General features: G+C 41.5%; 2 protein-coding genes across 5 annotated transcripts in view; one reads left to right on the top strand and one right to left on the bottom strand.

The window, feature by feature from the left end:
* MTMR1 (myotubularin related protein 1) overlaps positions 1–22,219 on the top strand; it is a 520,398-nt gene that overhangs the window by 91,068 nt on the left and 407,111 nt on the right. The gene's annotated exons all lie outside the window — the stretch shown is intronic.
* The window catches only part of CD99L2 (CD99 molecule like 2), a 108,571-nt gene that overhangs the window by 17,556 nt on the left and 68,796 nt on the right, over positions 1–22,219 (bottom strand). For 2 of the 4 annotated variants that reach the window (XM_059051117.2, XM_067023592.1), the window contains exons 5-7: positions 8,690–8,758; positions 8,471–8,554; positions 5,883–5,948 (exon numbers count right to left, since the gene is read on the bottom strand). In XM_059051117.2, the coding sequence (XP_058907100.1) occupies positions 5,883–5,948; positions 8,471–8,554; positions 8,690–8,758 (219 nt within the window). The remainder of the gene's footprint in view (positions 1–5,882; positions 5,949–8,470; positions 8,555–8,689; positions 8,759–22,219) is intronic. The other 2 variants (XM_067023594.1, XM_059051120.2) reach the window with 1 other exon arrangement.

The following is a 22,219-nucleotide window of genomic DNA, read 5'->3' as shown; positions in this document are numbered from 1 at the left end:
GGCTGGAGCCAGGAGACCAGTTAAGAGATTAAGGTGATGACCCAAGGGTAGGTGATATGGGCCTGGGCTTGAGGGGAGGCAAAGAAAAAGAATATTCCAAATTCAAAAGATACTAGCGGAGAGGATGTCTGGCACGAGGGGTTAAGGAGGTCAACAAATCCTCTTCTCAAAAAGCAACTATAGGGCTTCCCTGGTGGCGCAGTGGTTGCGAGTTCGCCTGCCAATGCAGAGGACACGGGTTCGTGCCCCGGTCTGGGAAGATCCCACATGCCGCAGAGCGGCTGGGCCCGTGAGCCATGGCCGCTGAGCCTGCGCATCCGGAGCCTGTGCTCCACAACGGGAGAGGCCACAACAGTGAGAGGCCCGCGTACCGCAAAAAAAAAAAAAAAAAAAAAGCAACTATAACCCTGGACAATCAAAGACAGCCATTTCAGGAAACAGATTTAGTTCCTGTGAGAACAGCTGGAATCTGAGGCCTTTTCCCCCAGGGTTGCTCTCATCTCCCCTTCTCCCAGGTCTTTCAGCAGCTAGTTTAACTGGGGAGACGTGGACAGGCCATGGAAATCAGCAACTGCACTGCAGCTGCCAAACGGGACCCACATGACTTGGAGAGCCAGCAGCTCCTTTAGCCTGAGCAAGCTAACCAGTCAACTAGTCAGGGATTTAACAGAGACGTGAGACAACCATAGGGGGCTTGATACACTCTCCACATAGCCTTGGCTGCCCCGAAGCTGAGGACATGCCCAGCAGAGACAGTACTGGTATTGGCTGAAGGCCAGCTACAGACAACAATGGAGCAGAATTGAGAGTCCAGAAACAAACTCTTACATCTATGGTCAATTGATTTTCCATAGGAGCCAAGACAGTTTAGTAGGGAACCGAAAGTCTTGTCAACAAGTGGTGCCAGGACAATCGTATATCCACATGCCAAAGAATAAAGTTGGACTCCTATTTCACACCATATACAGATGAACTAAAAGATGGAACAAAGGCATAAATGTAAAAGCGAAAACAATAAAATAAAATAAAATAAAAAGAGGATGTAAGAAAAAATCTTCATGAACTTAGTTGTTCTTAAAACACCAAAGCATGATCCGTAAAAGAAAAAAAATTGTTAAATCGAACTTTATAAAAAAATAAATTTTATTATTTGATAAACAGCACTATGAAGAAAAGGAAGAGACAAGCTACAGACTGGGAAAAAATATTTTTAAAATCATATACTTGAAAAAGGATTTGTATCCAAGTTAAAAATAGAATAAAAGCAAACTGAATTTTTCACATGGGCAAAAAATCTGAACAGACTTCAAAGAACAGTATAAAATAAGAATATAAAAAGATGCTCAACATCACTTCCCATTAGGAAAATACAATGAAAAAACAATTAGGTACCCCTACACAAGTATTAGAATGCCGAAAATGAAAAAAAAAAACCCAAAAAACAAACCCTGACAGAACCCTCTTACACTGTTGGTGGGAATGTAAATTGGTGCAGCCACTGTGGAGAACAGTGTGGAGGTTCCTCAGAAAACTAAAAATAGAACTATATGATCCAGCAATCCCGCCCCTGGACATATATCCAGACAAAACTACAATTCAAAAAGATACACGCACCCCAATTTTCACTGCAGCACTATTTACAAAAGCCAAGACTTGGAAGCAACCTAAGTGTTCACTGAAAGATGAATGGATAAAGAAGTTGTGGTACATATATACAATGGAGTATTACTCAGCCATAAAAAAGAATGAAATAATGCCATCTGCAGCTACATGGATGGACCTAGAGACTATCATACTAAGCAAAGTCAGTCAGACAGAGAAAGAAAAATACCATATGATAACACTTACATGTGGAATCTAAAATATGACACAAATGAACATATCTACAAAACAGACTCACAGACACAGAGAACAGACTTGTGGTTGCCAAGAGGGAGAGGGGTGGGGGAGGGAAGGATTGGGAGTCTGGGATTAGCAGATGCAAAATAGTATCTATAGGATGGATAAACAACAAGGTCCTACTGTTGTAGCATGGGCAACTATATTCAATATCCTGAGATAAACCATAATGGCAAAGTGTGTATATATATATATATATATATATATATATATATATATATATATATATATATATACACACATATATATATATATGTATATATAACTGAGTTACTTTGCTATACAGCAAAAATTAATACATTGTAAATCAAACATACTTCAAAAAATTTTTTTTAAAAACCCTGACAATATCAATTGCTGATAAGGATGTAGAGCAACTGGAACTCTCATTCATTGCTCATGGAAAAGTATTGGGTTGGCCAAAAAGTTCGTTCGGCTATTCCCATAAGATGTAAGAGGTTGGGTTTTCTCAAACGAACTTTTTGGCCAACCCAATGATAATGGTACAGCCACTTCAGAAGACAGCTGGGAAGTTTACTGTAAAGCTAAACATGGATTTACCATATGACCCAGAAATTATATACCTAGGTATTTACCCACGTGGATTGAAAATTTATGTCTGTACAAAAACCTGTATGTAAATATTTATACCAGCTTTATTTATAATCACCAAAAGCTAAATGCAACCAAGATGTCCTTCAACAGGTGAATGGACAAACTGTGGTCCATCTAGACAATGGAATATTATTATAAAGAAATGACTTACCAAGCCATAAAAAAATATATAGGAACCTTTAACGCACATTGCTAAGTGAAAGAAAGGCTGGAAAGGCTACATACTGTATGATTCTAACCATGTGACATTCTGCAAAAGGCAAAAGCAATAGAGATGATAAACAGATTAGTGGTTGCACTAAGAGAGAATGGATTACGGTTGAGGAAAGAGAGAGTGGCTGAGTACCAAAGGGTTATACAGAAGAACTTTTATGGTGACAGACTGTTCTGTACGGTACTTGGGTGGTGGACATATGACTATATGCATTTGTAAAAACCCATCCAAATGTATATCACAAGGAGTGACCTTTAATGTATGCAAGCAAAACATCAACCAGGTTGGTGGCGGGGGTTGTCCCAGGATGGAATGTGGACTGTGACAGATGAATGTATCTGCATTATAAATGTATGTCAGAACTGCACTGAATGGAGGGGTAATAAAGGAGCTATGCAAGTAACTTTAAGAAAATGGTATTTTGACTGAAACTGTAAGGTAAAGACAAAAGAAGAAAAACAAACACTGGGACTGTAGCTGGTAAAGCTGCGTCTCATAGGGGTATGGGTTAACAATTATGACTGCGCTATACACATATAATACCAGAATTGAGCAAGTAAGCAAACAGTTGATGGATGGCAGGTTTCTCATTGTCAGAGAGAGAAGTTAAAGATCAGCAAGAAAGGAATACTAAAATATGTCTCCAACTGTAATCTACTGCCAGAAGGCTTAAGTATGAACTCATGTTTAGGTTAATACAGATGCTGATGAATAGATACAGAAATAATTATAGATAGATACATATATATACACGGTTTATTAATAAAATACATCCATGTACTTCCTGTTTCCCAGTTCTGCCCACTTAAAGGGTTTAGAAGTAGCAACATCCCACTAATGAATACACCCAACACCCAGATCTTGGTTTCTAATACCCTTCCCTTTCAGTGGGGAAGAAAATGACATACCACTGGACGCTCAAGGAAAGAGACCCACCAGGCAACAGTGTTTGGGAAGAAGAAGTGAATGAGAACAAGAAAGTGGGAGAATGCCACGTAGGGCCCAGGAGGAAAGAATGTGAAGGAGGAGGTGGTCATCAAAGTGAAATGCTGCAGAGGTCACATGGGACAGAGGGCTGTGACCACCAAGAAATGAGTGGGGACCAACTAGCAATTCCAGGGGAATGGGAGTAGAGGCTTGCATACACTAAGGTGTAGACCACAGAGGGGTCAATGAGGAGATGAAACTGATGGGCTCAAGCTTCTCAGTCAGTGAAAATGCGGGAATGGAGGAGGCTGACGGGACCTGTTGATGACAGACAAGTCACTACTACCTACAGACAAAATATGGGGCACCTACAGGCCATTAGAAAGGTTTCCTTGAGAAAAAATATACAACAGATAACATACTATCTCAGAAATACACTCCAAAACTATAGTTGAGTCTGTGTGCCTAAAACCCACAGTTAGAAAATGCATTAATTAGGATTGTTTTTATGCTGCAGATCATCATTTATTTAAATGTGGTGTTTCATCTTCATACATGGCATTAGCACGTTTGCATAGAGAAGACTGTCTGAGAACTTCATCGTGTGCTTATCATAACCTATGTTTCAGTTTCACACTCGTATTTTTGGCCGGGACTCTCTACTTTCTTTTACTGACACCTAATGACAGAGAGTATATCTTATGCTAACAGTTGATTATTCTTTACAAGAAAAATTCAAATATGGGCCTAATTAAAGAATTTCCTAACACTTCTTCCTTGTTAAAACATGTACTTTTAATAAGGAAACCCCTCTCTTCTCACCATCTGGAAATACCATTTGTCAACTGGGAGTAATTGGCTAATTTGCTGGGTTTGCCCTTTAAATGTTCCATGTTCTCCTGACACCTGTGAGTTTCATTGAGAGGTTTTCAGAGCTTTTTACTCAAAATGACGCTGCTTGGCAAGGTGGTTTGAAGGACAGATTTGACTACAGTATCCTTTAATCAGAAGACAACACTGTTCCCATGCGAAAGGCACACAAGTCCTACAAGAAAGAAGCAGATGCTGATGCCACCGCCTAGACTGTGGGGAGCACAGCAGGCTGACACCGGATACAATCACGACATGTTACACTCAGAGCTTGTTGTTCCACTCATAACCACAAACCACAACCACAACAGAGAATCACCAAAACATGCTATACCCACAACTTACATCACAACAGGTTACCGTCACAATAGTTACAATCATAAGAACTTACCGCCAGAACTACAAGTTATAATCACAACAGACCACGAGAACAGGTTACAACCACAAGTACCAGCCACAAATTACAACCCGAACTTATTTTGCCACATCAAGTCTGGCTAACACTGTCTCCATACTAGGATCAGATCTTGCCAACATATTAAGATAAAAGGTTTAAATCTTTGGGTGATCTGCTGGGGAACTAAAACTACCTGCCTTGGGGGAGGGTGTGACTATGAAGGGCCGACACATCTGATACAATTTCACCAACCCAGACCGACGAGTGCATGTGTCCATGTGTACACACACACACACACACACAAGTGCATGCAAAATCTGATGAAATCTGAATAAGGTCTGTATGTGACTTAATAACAATATTGTACCAGTGTCAGCTTCCTGGTTTTGACAATGCAACTATAGTTTTGTTAAGACATCAGGGGAAGCTGGGTGAAGGGTACACAGGGATTTTCCTGAACAATTTATTTTAACCACTTCTTGTGACTCCAACTATTGCAAAATAAAAAGATATTTTAAAAGATACCTGACTTGCTACAAGTGTCTTAAAAAAGTTCCTGTCATGATGAGTTTTGCTCCCCCGATCCCAAGAGTGACAGGCTCCCCAGGTTGGGAAGGCTGTTCCGAATGAGTTGTCTGACCTTCAGTTACTATAACTGGTGCTGCCTTGGCAAACAGCTTCTGCTAGTATGGACACATTAACCCATGCAGCACCTTGGCTTAAGGAACATCAGGGAAAATGTGTGGCTTTTCCAAACTGGCTCATAAATCCCCCCCCCCCCCTTGAGCTGCACAGTCTCTGTATCATTCCAAGTCAACCCCAAACTGCAAGCAGGGATGTCTAGGAACTAACTACCTTTGATTTCCCAGAGTCTGAGTAAGAACAGCTCCAATCAACCTGGTTGCCGTATAATCCCGTCTTTAACAAGAATAAGGCATTTGGACAAATCGGTGCTCCTACCTTTACCCTTGTCAGGTTTGTATTCACCACCCCCTAATATGTCTTCAAGATCCTTGTCTGAAAAACCTGGAAAAAACAAAACACACACCTCAATGCCAAAAACATCTCTCAGAGACAAGAAATTTGTTACTTAATGTTGTCCAACATCCCCAGAAAGTGACCTCCACTTAAGAGGATCCCATAGGCAAAACTCTAAAGGGGCCCCCAACATTCCCTCCCACCAGTGTACACACCCGAGCATCCCATGACTGGGTGCGAGCAGAACCATGCATAGGATGGCTATCAACCCGTGATTAGGTTATATTACATATGCCGAGGTGAACGGACTTTGCAGATGTAACGAAGTTACCACATCAGTTTGACTTGGCATTAATCAAAAGGCAGATTTTCCTGGGTGAGCCTGAACACAATCAAGTGAGCCCTTTAAAACAGGGTTGAGGGCTTCCCTGGTGGCGCAGTGGTTGGGAGCCCGCCTGCCGATGCAGGGGACGCGGGTTCGTGCCCCGGTCCGGGAGGGTCCCACGTGCCGCGGAGCGGCTGGGCCCGTGAGCCGTGGCCGCTGGGCCTGTGCGTCCGGAGCCTGTGCTCCGCAATGGGAGAGGCCGCGGCAGTGAGAGGCCCGCGTACCACAGAAAAAAAAAAAAAAAAAAAAAAACGAGTCCGCCTGCCGATGCATGGGACACGGGTTCGAGCCCTGGTCCGGGATGATCCCACGTGCCGCGGAGCGGCTGGGCCCGTGAGCCGTGGCCGCTGCACCTGCGCGTCCGGAGCCTGTGCTCCGCAACGGGAGAGGCCACAGCACTGAGAGGCCTGCGTACCGCAAAACAAAACAAAACAAAAAAAAACAGGGTTGAGGCGAGGCCCTCCTGAGCTCAAACACTAGAAGCAACAGACTGAGCCTTCCTCTCCCCCTCCCTGCTGTTCTCTACTCCCCGCTCCCTCTCCCCCACCTCCTTTCTCTCCCCTTCCCTCTAGTCTCTGTTTTTCTCCGGGTGGTCTTAAAGAAGCAAGCAGCCACTTGTTCTAGAACTGCAAGGAAATGGTTCTCTGCCAACGAGCACACGAGCTTGGAAGACAACCCAACCTCAGCTGAGACCCCAGACCCGGATGACACTGTGACTGAAGGTATATGAGGTACTGAAGAGAAACACTCAGCTGAGCTGTTCCTGAACTCCTCACCAAAAGAAACAGCTTCTGATCATTCGTTATGGTGGCAACAGAACACGAATACAAGGAAACAGAAAAATTAATTTTATAATAGCTCAACCACTGAGTACACATCTTTTAATATTCTGTGATGAAATGGGAAGCACGCTTACAGCATTTCTGTCCCACTCCAAAGTCCTAGAGTTGACTCAAAAAAGCACACGTGTGTGATTGTTTCGATTCTGCTTTGTATTAGCTGCTTTCTGTCATGAAAGGCTACTTTTACTAGCCAGAAAGAATGATGGGCTAACCATGGTTATGGCAGCTTGAGTATCTGGCAGATGTTTTCTTGAAAATGAATGAAATGGGGCTGTCACTTTAAAGAAAACCACTGGCAGTTCTTGTTGCCAGTGATAATATTTCAAACGAAAAAGAGAATTTTGAAAAATCTGTATCTACCACTGCGAGCTTAACAACTTTCCAATACTTAAAGCCGTTTTCTAATGAGATGGTGGTGATATTAGCAAATGTGAATTGGGGGCACTGCGTAATAAAATATGGCATTATTTGGAAGGTCAAAAGACTTAAGAACATCAATATTTTCCAAATGACCAATGCGTAACGCACAAAACCATGAATGGGTAAAAGTTCCACTAAAAGTACATGAGAATCCCTGGGGAGTTTAATGAAATCAACTATGGAAAATTCATTGATATGGTTTCACATTCTACACTGCACTTAACCTACAAGAAACAACCAGTGGTCAAGTTTGGGTGTCTTACCAAAGAAAAATGATGTGAATCAATGATCTGAAAAGTCTATTAAAATATTCTTCCCCTTTTCAATCTCTTATAAGGCCAGATCTCCTTCGTACACATCAACTGTAACAACATATCACGACTTGAGCCCAGAAGGAGATGGAGATGTGAGAGTCTAGCTCTTCTTTTTTTTGGCCGCACCACAGCATGCGGGATCTTAGTTTCCCAACCAGGAAGTGTGGAGTCTTAACCACTGGACCGCCAGGGAAGTCCCCTAGCTTTCCTACTAAGACAGACAGTATACAAATTTGCAAAAATGTACAATGATACCACTTTTCTCACTAAACTGTCTTTATCTTGCCATAGTTATTTCTCATAAAATATGCTATTTGTTATTAACATGTGTGTGCTTACTGTTGTTCATTTTAATTTTTTTCCAGTTTTAGACTCAAAGATGATAAATATTGATAGACGTGACCAACACCTCAATAGAGATCCTCCCTAACTTGAGGAGTCCTGAGACCAAAACGTTTGAGAGCCACTGTGGTAGGGTTCTCCTGGGCCTTGAAGTGGCCCCAGCTCTGCCAGGCCAGGAGTGGCTCTGTGGGCTGCTGTAGTTAATGAGCCACACCCTGACCAGGGAGCTACAGCACTGGCCTGTGCCTTCAACCAGCTATGACTTACCTCCTCCTCCTGCAATCGGCTTCCTGTGGCCATGATCTTGATCATTTCGATCATCCAAGGCATCGGCCAAGTCAAATTCTTTTTCTTCAGGGGGCCATAAAACATAAAAACATAAAAGACAAAGTCAGTTGGTTAAATTACAGGTAGCTCATTTGGACATGGCCCCAGAGAGCTCCATGGGGTCCCTCCTTAGCGCCCTCCTCAGAACAGCCGTGTTACCTGCAGGCTTTGCTGGAGCTCTGGTTGCTCCCGGTCTCCTGGTTGTGGTGGTGACATGGTCCCATCTCTCTAAAAGGGGGAAGGGGGACAGCAAGGGGAGCATGATTAGTAACAACACACAGCAGCCACTGCAAGGCTCAGGCAAGTCACAGCATGAGAACGGCACTCCTGTCCTGCTCCTTGAGGCCCCTCTAATGCCTCTGAAGAATCACCTTGAGGACGACAAAGAGATGTAAGAAGGTTTAGATGAGACGAGTTCTGCTTGCTTTTCTTCACAGGATGGGTGCGGTGAGGTGGACATGATCCCACACTTGATCTGGTGATTAGCGGAGCTGAGCCTTGAGCCCAGGTCCACAGGAGGTGACCACATGCCTCGGGGGGTCCCAGAGCTTGAGCACAACCCCTGAGAGCGCCAAGCCTCGGCTGTCACCACTCGCAGCCTGGCACCGTAACCGCAGATAATACTGCCCAGGGATGAAGTGACGGTATGTTCCCAGTGGAGTATGGGAGCGTCTCATAAACGGAAAGTGGTTACAACACCAACGAAATAGTTTATATAAGTGTGGTTACTGCTGTTAATACTAGGTCTTTCAGCTCAACCGTAGTCCTTTAAAATTGTGGACTTCTTGCACGTCAATTACGTAGCATGCCACACATGAGTTTTCCAACAGTTTTTCTTGAACTTCAAGATTTCCATAACTGTTCCTATAATTGGAGATAGCAGAGGGACAGGAAATCTAAGGGAAGGGAAAGGCATAGACAGTGCCGTATACAGTAAGCACTTAGAATAGAAACAGCAATGTTTGTGGGGAAAAAAACCTCAATGACTTTTACAGATCAATAGTGTAATCCTCAAACTGCCCAGGTAATTTACAATGCATTACCTATCTTTTTTGGATAGAGTCTTGGGGTTGTCTATGGATCAAAGAATTATAAGTCTGAATCTTCTGGAAAGAGTGTTAAAAACAGTAAGACATGACCTGCCAGTTCTCACTAGCAATAAAGGGGGATGTCACATAATGATAAAGGATCAATCCACCAAGAACACATAATAATCGTAAATGTGTATGCACCAAACAACAGAGTCTCAAAACACATGAAGGTAAAACTCACAGAGCTGAGAAAAAAAATAAACAAATCCACAAGTATAATTTGGGACATGAATAGTCTACTCTCAGCAACTGAAAGAACTACTAGAATGAAAACCAGCAAGGATATAGAAGAACTAAACAACACAATCAACTAACAGGATGTAACTAGCATAATGGACACTACCCAATCACAGCAGAGTAAGTAACTGTTTAAGCAACCATGGAATATTCACCAACAGACCACACCCAGAACCAGAAAGCAAACCTCAACAAATTTAAAAGTACTGAAGTGATAGAGAGTGGTATCTCTGACTATAATGGAATCAAACTAGAAACAACCAAACCAAAAACAAATAAGAGAAAACAAGAAAATCTCTAAACACTTGGAAATAAACAACACACTTCTAAATAAAACAAGGGTCAATGAGAAAGTCTCAAAATGAAATTTTAAGAATAAATAGCCCTAATGAAAATGAAAATACAGCATATCAAAATATGGGAGATGTAGCTAAAGTAATGCTGAGAGGGAAGTTTATAGCACTAAATACTTAAATTAGAAACAAAGAAAGGTTCTCAAATCAATAATCCAAGTTCCTAACCCAAGATACTAGAAAATGAAGAGCTAGATACTAGAAAAACAAACCCAAAGCAAGCAGACAGAAGGAAATAATGTAAGAGCAGAAATCAATGAAATTGGAAATAGGAAAGTAAAATAGATCAACCAAACGGCTTGTTCTTTGAAAAAGTCAGTAAAATTCATACACCTCTAACCTTACTAACAAATATAATTGAAGAAAAAAACCCCAAAATACTAATATAAGGAATGAAACAGCAGATACCATTATAGATTCTGCACTATTAAAAGGATAATAAGAAAATGCTATGAACAAATTTATGTATTTCACAACTTAGAAGAAATGGACCAATTCCTCAAAACCCACAAACTATCACAACTCAACAGAATCCCGTGTTCATGTAACGTAAGACTAATATTGTTAAGATGACAATACTACCCAAAGTGATCTATGGATTCAGTGCAATCTCTACCAAAATCCAAAACAGTATTTTGGGCAGACTTAGAAAACCCCATCCTAAAACTCATATGGAGTCTCAAGAGACCCCAAATAGACAAAAGAATCTTGAAAAAGAAGAACGCACTTTCCTGATTTCAAAACTTACTACAAAGCTACAGTAATCAAAACAGTGTGGTACTGGCATAAGAACAGACATATAGACTAATGGAACAGAACAGAAGGCCCAGACATAACTCTATGGTCAATAGGTTCTTGACAAGGGTACCAAGAAACTGAATATCCACATGCCAAAGAATGAAGTTGGACTCTTACCTTACACCATATATAAAACTTAATTCAAAATGGATCAAAGTCCTAAACATAAGAGCTAAAACTATAAAACTCTTAGGAAAAAACATAGGGGAAAATCTTCATGATATTGGATTTGGTAATGACTTCTTGGATATGACACCAAAAGCATAGGCAACAAAAGGAATAATAGATAAATTGGCCCTCATCAAAAGTAAAGCCTTTGGGCTTCCCTGGTGGCGAAGTGGTTGAGAGTCCGCCTGCTGATGCAGGGGACACGGGTTCGTGCCCCGGTCTGGGAAGATCCCACATGCTGCGGAATGGCTAGGCCCGTGAGCCATGGCTGCTGAGCCTGCGCGTCCTGAGCCTGTGCTCCTCAACGGGAGAGGCCACAACAGTGAGAGGCCCACATACTGCAAAAAAAAAAAAAAAAGTAAAGCCTTTTGTGCAAAGGACACTATCAAGAGAATAAAAATACAACCCCAGAATGAGAGAATATATTCATAAATCATATATCCAGTAAGAGATTAAAATCCAGACTATATAAAGGACTCCTACAACAATTTAAAAAATGAGCTTTAAAGATGGGCAAAGAACTTGAATAGACATATCTTCAAAGAAGATATACAAATGGTCAATAAGCACATGAAAAATGCTCAAAGTCATTGGTCATTAGGGAAATACAAATCAAATCCACGAGGAGATACCACTTCACACTCATTAGGATGGCTATTATCAAAAGAAAAATGATAAATAACAAATGGTGAGAATGTGGAGAAACTGGAACCCTGGTATGCTGCTGGTGGGAATGTATAAAATGGTGCAGCTGCTGTGGAAAACACTTTGGTGATTACTCAAAAATTTAAACGTAGAATTACTACATGATCCTTTGATTCCACCTCTAGGTATAAGCCCCAAAGGACTGAAAGCAGGGACTCAAACGGATACTGCACAATGTTCAATACAGCACTATTCACAACAGACAAAAGGTAGAAGCAACTCAAACTTCTGCCAATTTATAAACAGATAAAATATGGTATATACACACAATGGAATATTACTCAGCCTTGTAAAGGAATGAAATTCTGATACATGCAACAACATGGATAAACTTTGAAAACATTATGCTAAGTGAAATAAGCCAGACACAGAAGGACATATCTTGTATGATTCCACTTATTTGAGGCACCTAGAATGGGAAAATTCTTAAGAGACAGAAAGTAGAACAGAGGTTAGCAGGGGTTCAGGGTAGAGGAAAATGAGGAGTTACTGTCTATTGGGTACAGAGTTTCTGTTTGGGATGAGGAGAAAGTTCGGGAAGTGGATAGTGGTGACGGTTGTACAACATTGGGAATATACTTAATGCCAATGAACTGTACATTTAAAATGGTTAAAATGGTAAATTCTATGTTAGTGTGTTTACCACAGTAAAAAAATAATTCAACCTAGATGAAAACACAATCTGAATATTTCTATAACCATTAATGAAACAGAATTTTTAATTTCAAAGCTCCTAAAAAAAAGAAATTTCCAGGCTTTCTGATGGTTTCACTGGTCAATTTTACCAAGCATTTAAAGAGGAATTAACACCAATTTTATAAAATCTCTTCCAGAAAATAAAGAGGAGGGATAGTTCCCAACTTATTTTATGAGGCCAGCATTAACCTGATAATAAACACAGAAAAAGGCTGTATTAAGAAAAAAAACTACAGCCCAATCTCTCTCAGGAACTAATATATAAAATCCTCAACAAAATAGTAGCAAACTAAACAGAATGTATAGAAAGAATTATACATCATGAACAAATGGGACTTGTTCTAGTTATGCAAGTCTGGATCAACATATGAAAAACAGTGTGCCCTACAATATCAGCAGCCTAAAGAAGAAAAAACTGATATACAGGCATACCTCTGAGATATTGTGGGGATGGTTCCAGACCACTGCAATGAAGCCAATATTAATAAAGCAAGTCACATGATTTTTTTTGGTTTCCCAATGCACATAAAATGTTTACACTATACTGTAGTCTATTAAAGTGCAACAGCATTATGTCCCCCCAAAATGTATGTACCTTAATTTAAAAATATTTTATTACTAAATAATGCTATCCATAATCTGAGCCTTCAGGGAGTAGTAATCTTTTTGCAACAGGAACATCAAAAATCACTTATCACAGACCACAGCAAACATACTAATAATGGAAAAGTTTCAAATCGTTTTGAATTACCAACATGTGACGCAGAGACACAAAGTAAGCAAAGGCTGTTGGAAAAATGGCACCGATAGACTAGCTCAACGCAGGGTCACCACAAAACTTCAATTTGTAAAAACGCAATATCTGCAAAGTGCAATAAAGTGAAGTGCAATAAAACTAGGTCTGCCTGTAATCTTATTAACATGGAAAATCCAATACCCATTTATGAAAAAATTTCAGCAAATTAGGAATAGAGGGAAGTACCTCAACTTCACAGAGAGCATCTAGAAAACACCCATAGCTATTGTCAGACTTAATGGTGAAAGACTGAACACTCTCTCCTGAAGATCAGGAACAGAACAAGGACATTGTTCTCACCACTCTTATTTAACATAGCATGGGAGGTTCAACACTGCAATGAGAAATAAAAGCCATACAGATTGGGAAGGAAGAAATAAACCTATCCCTATTTGCTGATGACATGATCATCTACATAGAAAATTCCAAGGAACCTACAAAAAACGATTCCTAGAATCAGTAAGTGACTTCAGCAAGGTCTCACGATATAGGAGCAACAAATATCAAAATCAATCATATAATAGCAATGAACATACAGAATCTAAAATTAAAACACATAACCATTTTAAATTGTTCCAAAGAAAATGAAATACTTAGCTGTAAACTTGAAAAACATGTACAGGACCTGCAGGCTGCAAATTACAATATGCTTATGAGCGAAATCAAAGAAGACACAAATAAATGGAGAGACATACTGTATTCATGGATTTGAAGACTCCCTTAAAGACATCAACTCTAGGGCTTCCCTGGTGGCGCAGTGGTTGAGAATCCGCCTGCCGATGCAGGGGACACGGGTTCGTGCCCTGGTCTGGGAGGATCCCACATGCCGCGGAGCGGCTGGGCCCGTGAGCCATGGCCGCTGAGCCTGCGCGTCTGCAGCCTGTGCTCCGCGATGGGAGAGGCCACAACAGTGAGAGGCCCGCATACCGCAAAAAAAAAAAAAAAAGACATCAACTCTCCCCAAATTCATCTACATATTTAACACAAGTCCTATCAAAATCCCAGCCAGGTTTCTCTAGACATAAATAAACTTATTCTAAAACTTGTATAGAAAAGCACAGGCCCTAGAATAGCTAAAACAACCTTGATAAAGAAGAATAAAGTGGGGGGAAATCAGCCTACCCAATATTAAGGCTTACTTTATAGTTACAGTAATCAAGACAGTGGCAGAAGGGTAGACACACAGAGCAGGACAACAGAATGAACTACCTAGAAAGACCTGCCCAAATATGCTCAAGAGATTTCTGTTAAAGGTGCAAAAGCAACTCAATGGAGGAAGGACAGCCTTTCCAACAAAAGGTGCTGGAGCAACCAGGCATCTATAGGCAAAAATAATGAACCTTGATCTAATCCTCACACACCTCATACAAACCCTAACTCAAAACTGATGACTTTTGGGGGTCTTAAATGTAAATCCATGGAACTTTCAGAAGGAATGATATGAGAAAAATCTTCAGGACTAAGGGCTTGGTGAAGAGTTCATAGACTTGACAATAAAACCATGATCCACAAAAGAAAAAAATGGATAAATCAGACATCATCACAATTAAAAATTTCCTTTTGTGAAAGACTCTATTAAGAAGATGAAAAGACAAGCTATAGAGTAAAAGAAAATATTTGCAAAACACATACCCATCTAAGGACTAGTGTCTAGAATATATGAAGAGCTCTCAAAATTGAATAGTAAAATCAAACAATCCGATTAAAATGGGCAAAAGACATGAAGAGACATTTCATTGAAGGGTTTACACGAATGGCCAATAAGCACATGCAATCGGGGAAATTTAAACTAAAACCACAAGGAGGTATCACTATACACCAATCAGAATGACTTAAAAAAATAGTGATAACACTAAGTGCTGACAGGGGTGCAGAGAAAGTGGATCACTCATTTATTGCTGGTGGGAATATAAAATGGTACAGCTAGTCTGGGACACAGGTTGGCAATATGCAAATGAAGCAACTGACAAAGGATTCATCTCCAAAATTTACAAGCAGCTCATGCAGCTCAATATCAAAAAAACAAACGACCCAATCCAAAAATGGGCAGAAGACCTAAAGAGACATTTCTCCAAAGAAGATATACAGATTGCCAAGAAACACATGAAAGGATGCTCAACATCACTAATCATTAGAGAAATGCAAATCAAAACTACCATGAGGTATCACCTCACACCGGTCGGAATGGCGTCATCAAAAAATCCACAAACAATAAATGGCTGGAGAGGGTGTGGAGCAAAGGGGACCCTCTTGCACTGTTGGTGGGAATGTAAATTGACACAGCCACTATGGAGAACAGTATGGAGGATCCTTAAAAAACTACAAATAGAACTACCATACGACCCAGCAATCCCACTCCTGGGCATATACCCCGAGAAAACCATAATACAAAAAGAGTCATGTACCACAATGTTCATTGCAGCTCTATTTACAATAGCCAGGACATGGAAGCCACCTAAGTGTCCATGGACAGATGAATGGATAAAGAAGATGTGGCACATATATACAATGGAATATTACTCAGCCATAAAAAGAAATGAAACTGAGTTATTTGTAGTGAGGTGGATGGACCTAGAGACTGTCATACAGAGTGAAGTAAGTCAGAAGGAGAAAAACAAATACCGTATGCTAACGCATATATATGGAATCTAAGAAAAAAAAAGGTTCATGAACCTAAGGGCAGGACAGGAATAAAGACGTAGACATAGAGAATGGACCTGAGGACATGGGGAGGGGGAAGGGTAAGCCGGGACGAAGTGAGAGAGTGGCATGGACGTATACACACTACCAAACGTAGGGTGGATAGCTAGTGGGAAGCTGCCGCATGGCACAGGGAGATCACCTCGGTGCTTTGTGACCACCTAGAGGGGTGGGATAGGGAGGGTGGCAGGGAGGGAGACGCGAGAGGGAAGAGATATGAGAACGTATGTATATGTATAACTGATTTACTTTGTTGTAAAGCAGAAACTGACACACCATTGTAAAGCAATTATACTCCAATAAAGATGTTAAAAAAAAACAACAACAAAACTAACCCTATGACTACCATAGAACCCAGCAATTACCCACCTGGGCATCTATCCCAGAGAAATGAAAACTCATGTTCATACAAAAACCTAGAGCCCCAATCTGGAAACAACCCAGGTGACATTCATAAATAAACTGTAGTACATCTACATCATGGAATACTATTCAGCAAGGAAAAGCAACAAACTATTGATACATGCAATGCCTTGGATGGACCTCAAGGGAATTATGCTGAGTGAAAAAAAGCCAATCCCCAAACATTACATACTACATGATTCCATTTACATAACATTTTCTAAATTGCCAAATTCTATAGATGGAGAAAAGAATAGCGCTTAGGGACAGGAAATGGGGGTGGGCACAGCAGAAGGGAGATAGTTGTTTTTATAAAGCACAGCAAGAGGGTCTTTGTGATCATGGAACTGTTCTCTGTCTGGACTACCATGGTGGATGTATGAACCTACACAGGTGATAAAACTGCATAGACATGAAGACACAGACACGAGTACAAGTAAAATGGAACATCTGAATAAGATCACTAGATTATATCAACGTCAATATCCTGGTGGTGACATTGTACTATAATTTTTCAGGAGTTACCACTGGGGAACTGGTATAGTGTGATGGGATCTCTCTGGAGTATTTCTTACACCTTCATGTGAATTTGACAGTTAGCTCCAAAGAAAATGTCAATCAAAAAATAGTTAAAGATTGATTTGAGCATCACAGTCATTTCTGATAGGGGAAAAAAGTCTGACACGTAAATGGCTGGTCGTCAGGGGTGCACAAATGTCTATTATCGACCTTAAAAACTAAGGAGCAAACCGCGTAGACCTCACTTTAGGGGAAAAGAGCAGTAGGTAAGAACATCTAGAAGGGAGGCGGTACGTGCAAGAACGTTTTCCAGACAAATGAAGCCGATTCCTTCCTGATCCCAGTGGTTCGTACAACACTGAAAATCTTCCAGAGAGAGTATCTTTGGAGAGCAAACAGCACAGCTCTTTTTCTCTTTGAAATGAAGACACGACATACACACTTCCTAGAGGGCCCGGGTCACCATTTTTCTCTTACCACACTGTGCTTACCTCTTAAAGACCAGTCCCCTTTTCAGCTTTCTAGATCACTGGAGCAAATCTTCCACGGACTAGGAAACCGCCCAACAGACCAGCGTGCACGACAAGCTGAAGCTCGGACTTCTGGTTCTGAGGGACCGTGACAGACCTCGGGGGCAGGCCGACCCGCGGATGAGGAGGCCTGTGCCAGCACCTCCGCGGCCCGGGGCGCGAGCTCACCGTACACTCACCTTCAGCTCGTCACCAGCTTCCTGGGCAAACACTTCTGAGCGCCACCCACACAGAGGAAGAGGCCCTTGGGGTGAAGCCACAATGCCGGGGCCCGGGCCAGCTATACTGCTGGCTTATTATAAACGTAATATATGCTCAGTAGGAAAGCGAATCCAATGGTGTAGAATCTTAAGAAAGAAAATATAAAAGGCAGCCAAATCTATCCCCACAGGTAGCTACTCTCAATCTTTTCGGATCTGTATGTGTCTGTCTCGCTCTCTCTCCATGTCTCTGTGTGTGTGTGCCCCTCTCTCTGTGTCTCTCTCTCTTTCATGTCTGTCTGTGTCTCCCTGTCTTTCTCTCCCCGTCTGTGTGTGTGTGTCCGTGTCTCTGTTCACATCTCTCTCTGTGTCTCTGTGTGTCTCTCTGTGCATGTCTCTTTCCGTGGCTCTCTCTGCCCATATGTCTCTCTGCATGTCCGTGTCTTTCTGCATGCATGTCTGTGTGCACGTACACTTAAATTTGATAGAAATCCATTCATACTATATATATCCTGTTCTGTAACTTGCTTTTCTCATGGCAGTTCCAGGGATCTACCTTATTCTTGGAAATGGCTGCAGACTATGAATGGTTTAGAATTTATGTATTCAACTGTGTTATTTAAGAGTGTTTTAATTTGGGGCTGATACAAAACACAAGAAAGCTGCAAACACCATTTCAAATGTACCTCTGCACGCATGCATAACTGCACCCAGATGGAAAATGCTTTGAAGTAGAACTGCTCAAAGATTTTATCAAATTGCCCTCTCAGAAGGTTGAACTAATTTATACAGCTGTCTAGAGAAGTGAAACTGTAAAGGTAAAGCTCAATACAACAGAAGACATATAAAGTGATCTTCCTGCTCTCGCCCCAACTCCACAAATACATGTTCACTGCACATTAACGTTGACGAGATCATGGATTCCAACGAAAACACACTGATGCCACATAAATATGTAAGGGCATCTTCTCAGTCAGTAGTTCACAAAGAGTGTTCCATGGACCCCAGGGATCTGTCAGGTCATAACTATTTTCATAATCACCCTCAAATGTCCTTCGCCCTTTTTACAGAGTTGACATTTGCACTGCGATACAAGCGCAATGGTGAGTAAACCTCCCGGCCCTTCGCCTGAACCAAGGAAGTAAGGAGCACCGAACGCTATGAGAAGTCATTAGATCCTTCGCTACACAGTAACAGTTGAAAGAGAAGGCCCGTTTCACTCGTGTTCCACATGAACACAGTAGGCAGAGCTCGAAGACAGCCGTCGAGACTCCCGCCCCCTGGCGTACACACCATGGATAATCCCAGCTTGCTGAGCATGGGAGGGACTCGGTTACTTGCATGACCAGGTTGAGACACGGCAGAGGTGAAGGGATTTTGCAGATACAATTAAGATGCCCGATCCGATGACTGCATTACTCAAAAGGCAGAATATTCTGGGTGATTTGGACATAATCAAGTGAGCCCTTGAAAAGAGGGCTGTAGGCCTTCCCTGAGCTAACATTAGAGGTAGCAGCCTCTCATTCTTTTGCTGACCTTGAAGAAGCAAGTGGCCATGAGCTCTACAGCTGCAAAGAATGGAACTCTGCCAACGGTCCCAACCTGTGCATATGGCACCTTATGTGGGAAAAGGGACTTGGCAGATGTGAGTAAGCACCTTGAGATGGGGAGACTGTTCTGGATCATCTAGACAGGCCCAATGGGATCACAGGAATACTAGTAAGAGAACGAGACCAGCAGGAGAGTCGAGGAAGGAGATGTGATGATGGAAGCAGAGAGAAATCTGAGGTTGCTATTCTGTTGGCTCTGAAGATGGAGGAGGTATCCAACAAGGCAAAAAACTGCAGGCAAAGGCGAGGAAAGAGGCTAGAGCTTCCAAAAGGAAGAGAGCCCTGCCCGTACCTTCACTGTGGCCCAGTGAAACCCAAATCATATTTCTCACCTCTAGAACTATAAGATAATCCATTTGTGCTGTTTTAAGCCAGCACATTGTTGTAATTTATTACAACACCAATAGGAAATACCTAAATAAATACCTGAAACGGTGGAAGCAACTTTGGAATCGAGTAATAGACAAAAGCTGGAAGAATTTTGAGAAGCATGATAGAGAGAGCCTGACTGCCTTGAGCTGACTTAGTTAACAACTAGTAACAGCTAGTGAGGATTCAGAAGGAGGTCAGGAACACGGCAGAGGAACCTATATCATACTAGGGAACACACCTAGATCAGCATGAACAGACTGTTGACAGAAATGTGGATGTTAAAGGCTTTGCCAGTGAGGTCTCAGATGGAACCAAGGAAAATGTTATTGGACGCTAGAGGAAAGAAGATCCTTACCATGTAGTGGCAGAAAACTTGGCTGAATTGTGCATCCTGTAGTTACGTGGAAAGCAGAACTTCTAAACAATGAACTTGGATGTTTTAGCTGAGGAGATTTTCAAGTAAAGTGTTAGGGGTATGGCCTACTTTCTTCTTGCTGCTCATAGTAAAATGCAAGAGGAAAGGAAGAGATTGAAGGAAGAACCCTTGAGCAAAAAGGAACCAGGACTCAATGATTTGGAAAATTTTCAACCTATCCTAATTGCCAAAAAATGCTAAAATTAGGGGACTCACTGTCAAGAAAGCACGCTCTGGGGAGAAAGTCAATGGTGTGGCTGGAAAACATTGTACGAATACCTTGGAAGGGTCAAAAGGTCAGATTAAACATAAGATTATTCATGGATCCCCTCTGCCGTCTCAGCAGAAGCCAGAAGTATAGATGGCATTATCCAAGCAAGCTCTGTGGAGGAGCCTCTTTCTCAGTGGGGTGATCACCACTATATACAGGGGAAACCCATAGAGTTCTTGAGAATTTTAGAAACAGCAGGAACACTGCCAGCCTGGAATTAAAAGGGACAGAGAGAGAGAAAAAAATGTAAGGAGGCTGTTAGACTCCCCAAATTCTACAGGCAGAAAACAGGGTGATATAACTACTCAGCTGCAAACATGTGCTATTTTTTCTGAAAAAGGGAGGCTGATTCTGAGGGCAGAGCTGCAAACTCAGAACGTAGAGCTGTGAAACACAGTGCATCATCCCCAGGCCTGGAACCTAGAGGACTTGGATTTGGGAATTTCTTGAGACAGGTGAAGTCTTTTTTTTTTTTTTTTCCTCACTTAAAGCTTGAAATCTTTTTGCCTGATGTTTTCTCACTTTTGTAAATGGAATGCCTATAACCGTTATTTTATGCCTGTCTGTTGTATTTTGGGGAGCAGATAACTTGTTTCTTGACTTTCATAGGTCTGCAGATGGAGAAATGTTATAGCCAAAGCTTCACCCATGCCTGACTCATATAATTTAGATGATGAGATTTGGGACGTTTCTGCTTATGAAATTACGATGCGACTTTGCAATCTGAGTTGACGATGTAATGGAATGAAACTTTTAAAGAAGTTGGAATGGACAATGTATTTTGCAGGTGGAAGGGACATGAAGATTTGTGAGCCAGACGGCGGATATGTTAGCATTAAAATGTCGCCCCCAAGATGTCAATGTCCTAATTGCCAGAACCTGTGAATGTTACCTTAGGTGACAAAAGGTTTTGCAGATGTTTTTAAATCAAGGACACTGAGACGGGGAGACTATCCTGGATTATCTGGGTGGGTCTGGTGTAATCACAACAGTCCTTAAAAGAGAAAGAGAGAAGCAGGAGGGTCACAGTCAAAGTAAAGGTGTGATGACAAAAGTAGGGGTGAGAGAAAGATCTGAAGATGCTGCCGTACACTGCTGGCTCTGAAGATGGGAGAGAGAGGACCATGAGCCAAAGAAGCTGGAAAAGACGAGGAAACAAGAGACTCTACAGACTCTACTAATTCTGTAGAGTCTCCAGAAAAAAAACCAGCCCTGCTGACACATGGATTTTAGCTCACTGTGATCCATTCTGGCTTTCAGACCTCAATAATTATAAGATAATAAATGTGTGTTTTTTAAGCCACCAAGTTGCCGGTAATTCATTAGAGCAGCAACAGGAAACTAACACAACCTCAAACCTCAGATGAGACTCTAGCCCCAGCTGACACCTGCATGGCAGCCTTATAGGAGATACAGAGCAGAGGACCCAGCTAAATAGAACCCAAACTCCTGACCCAGGGAAATAAGAGAATGAATGGAAATTGTTTTAACTCAATAATTTATGGTAACAACTGATTATGAGGCAATATAAAATTAATAGGAGGGAGTAGCAAAAATATTTCATTAGTGCTCAACCTTGAGTATATCAACTTTTTAACATTCTGTGTTATGAAATGGGAAGGATTGTTAAAGCATTTCTCTTGCACACCAAAGCAGCACAGGTGACTTGAGGAAGGTCACGTGTGTGACTGTTTCAGTTTTCAGCTGAATTAGCTGCTTTTCTCACGGGAGAGCAAATTTATTTCAAAGAGTAAATTACAGCAAACTGTGTCTATTCATATTTGAACATTTGCCAAAAATTTTTTTTGAAAATGAATTAAATGAGC

The sequence above is a fragment of the Kogia breviceps genome, chromosome X, assembly GCF_026419965.1.
Source record: "Kogia breviceps isolate mKogBre1 chromosome X, mKogBre1 haplotype 1, whole genome shotgun sequence".
Classification (NCBI taxonomy): domain Eukaryota; kingdom Metazoa; phylum Chordata; class Mammalia; order Artiodactyla; family Physeteridae; genus Kogia; species Kogia breviceps.
Note: the sequence above shows the minus strand (reverse complement) of the source record. Positions and strands in the feature narration are given on the sequence as shown.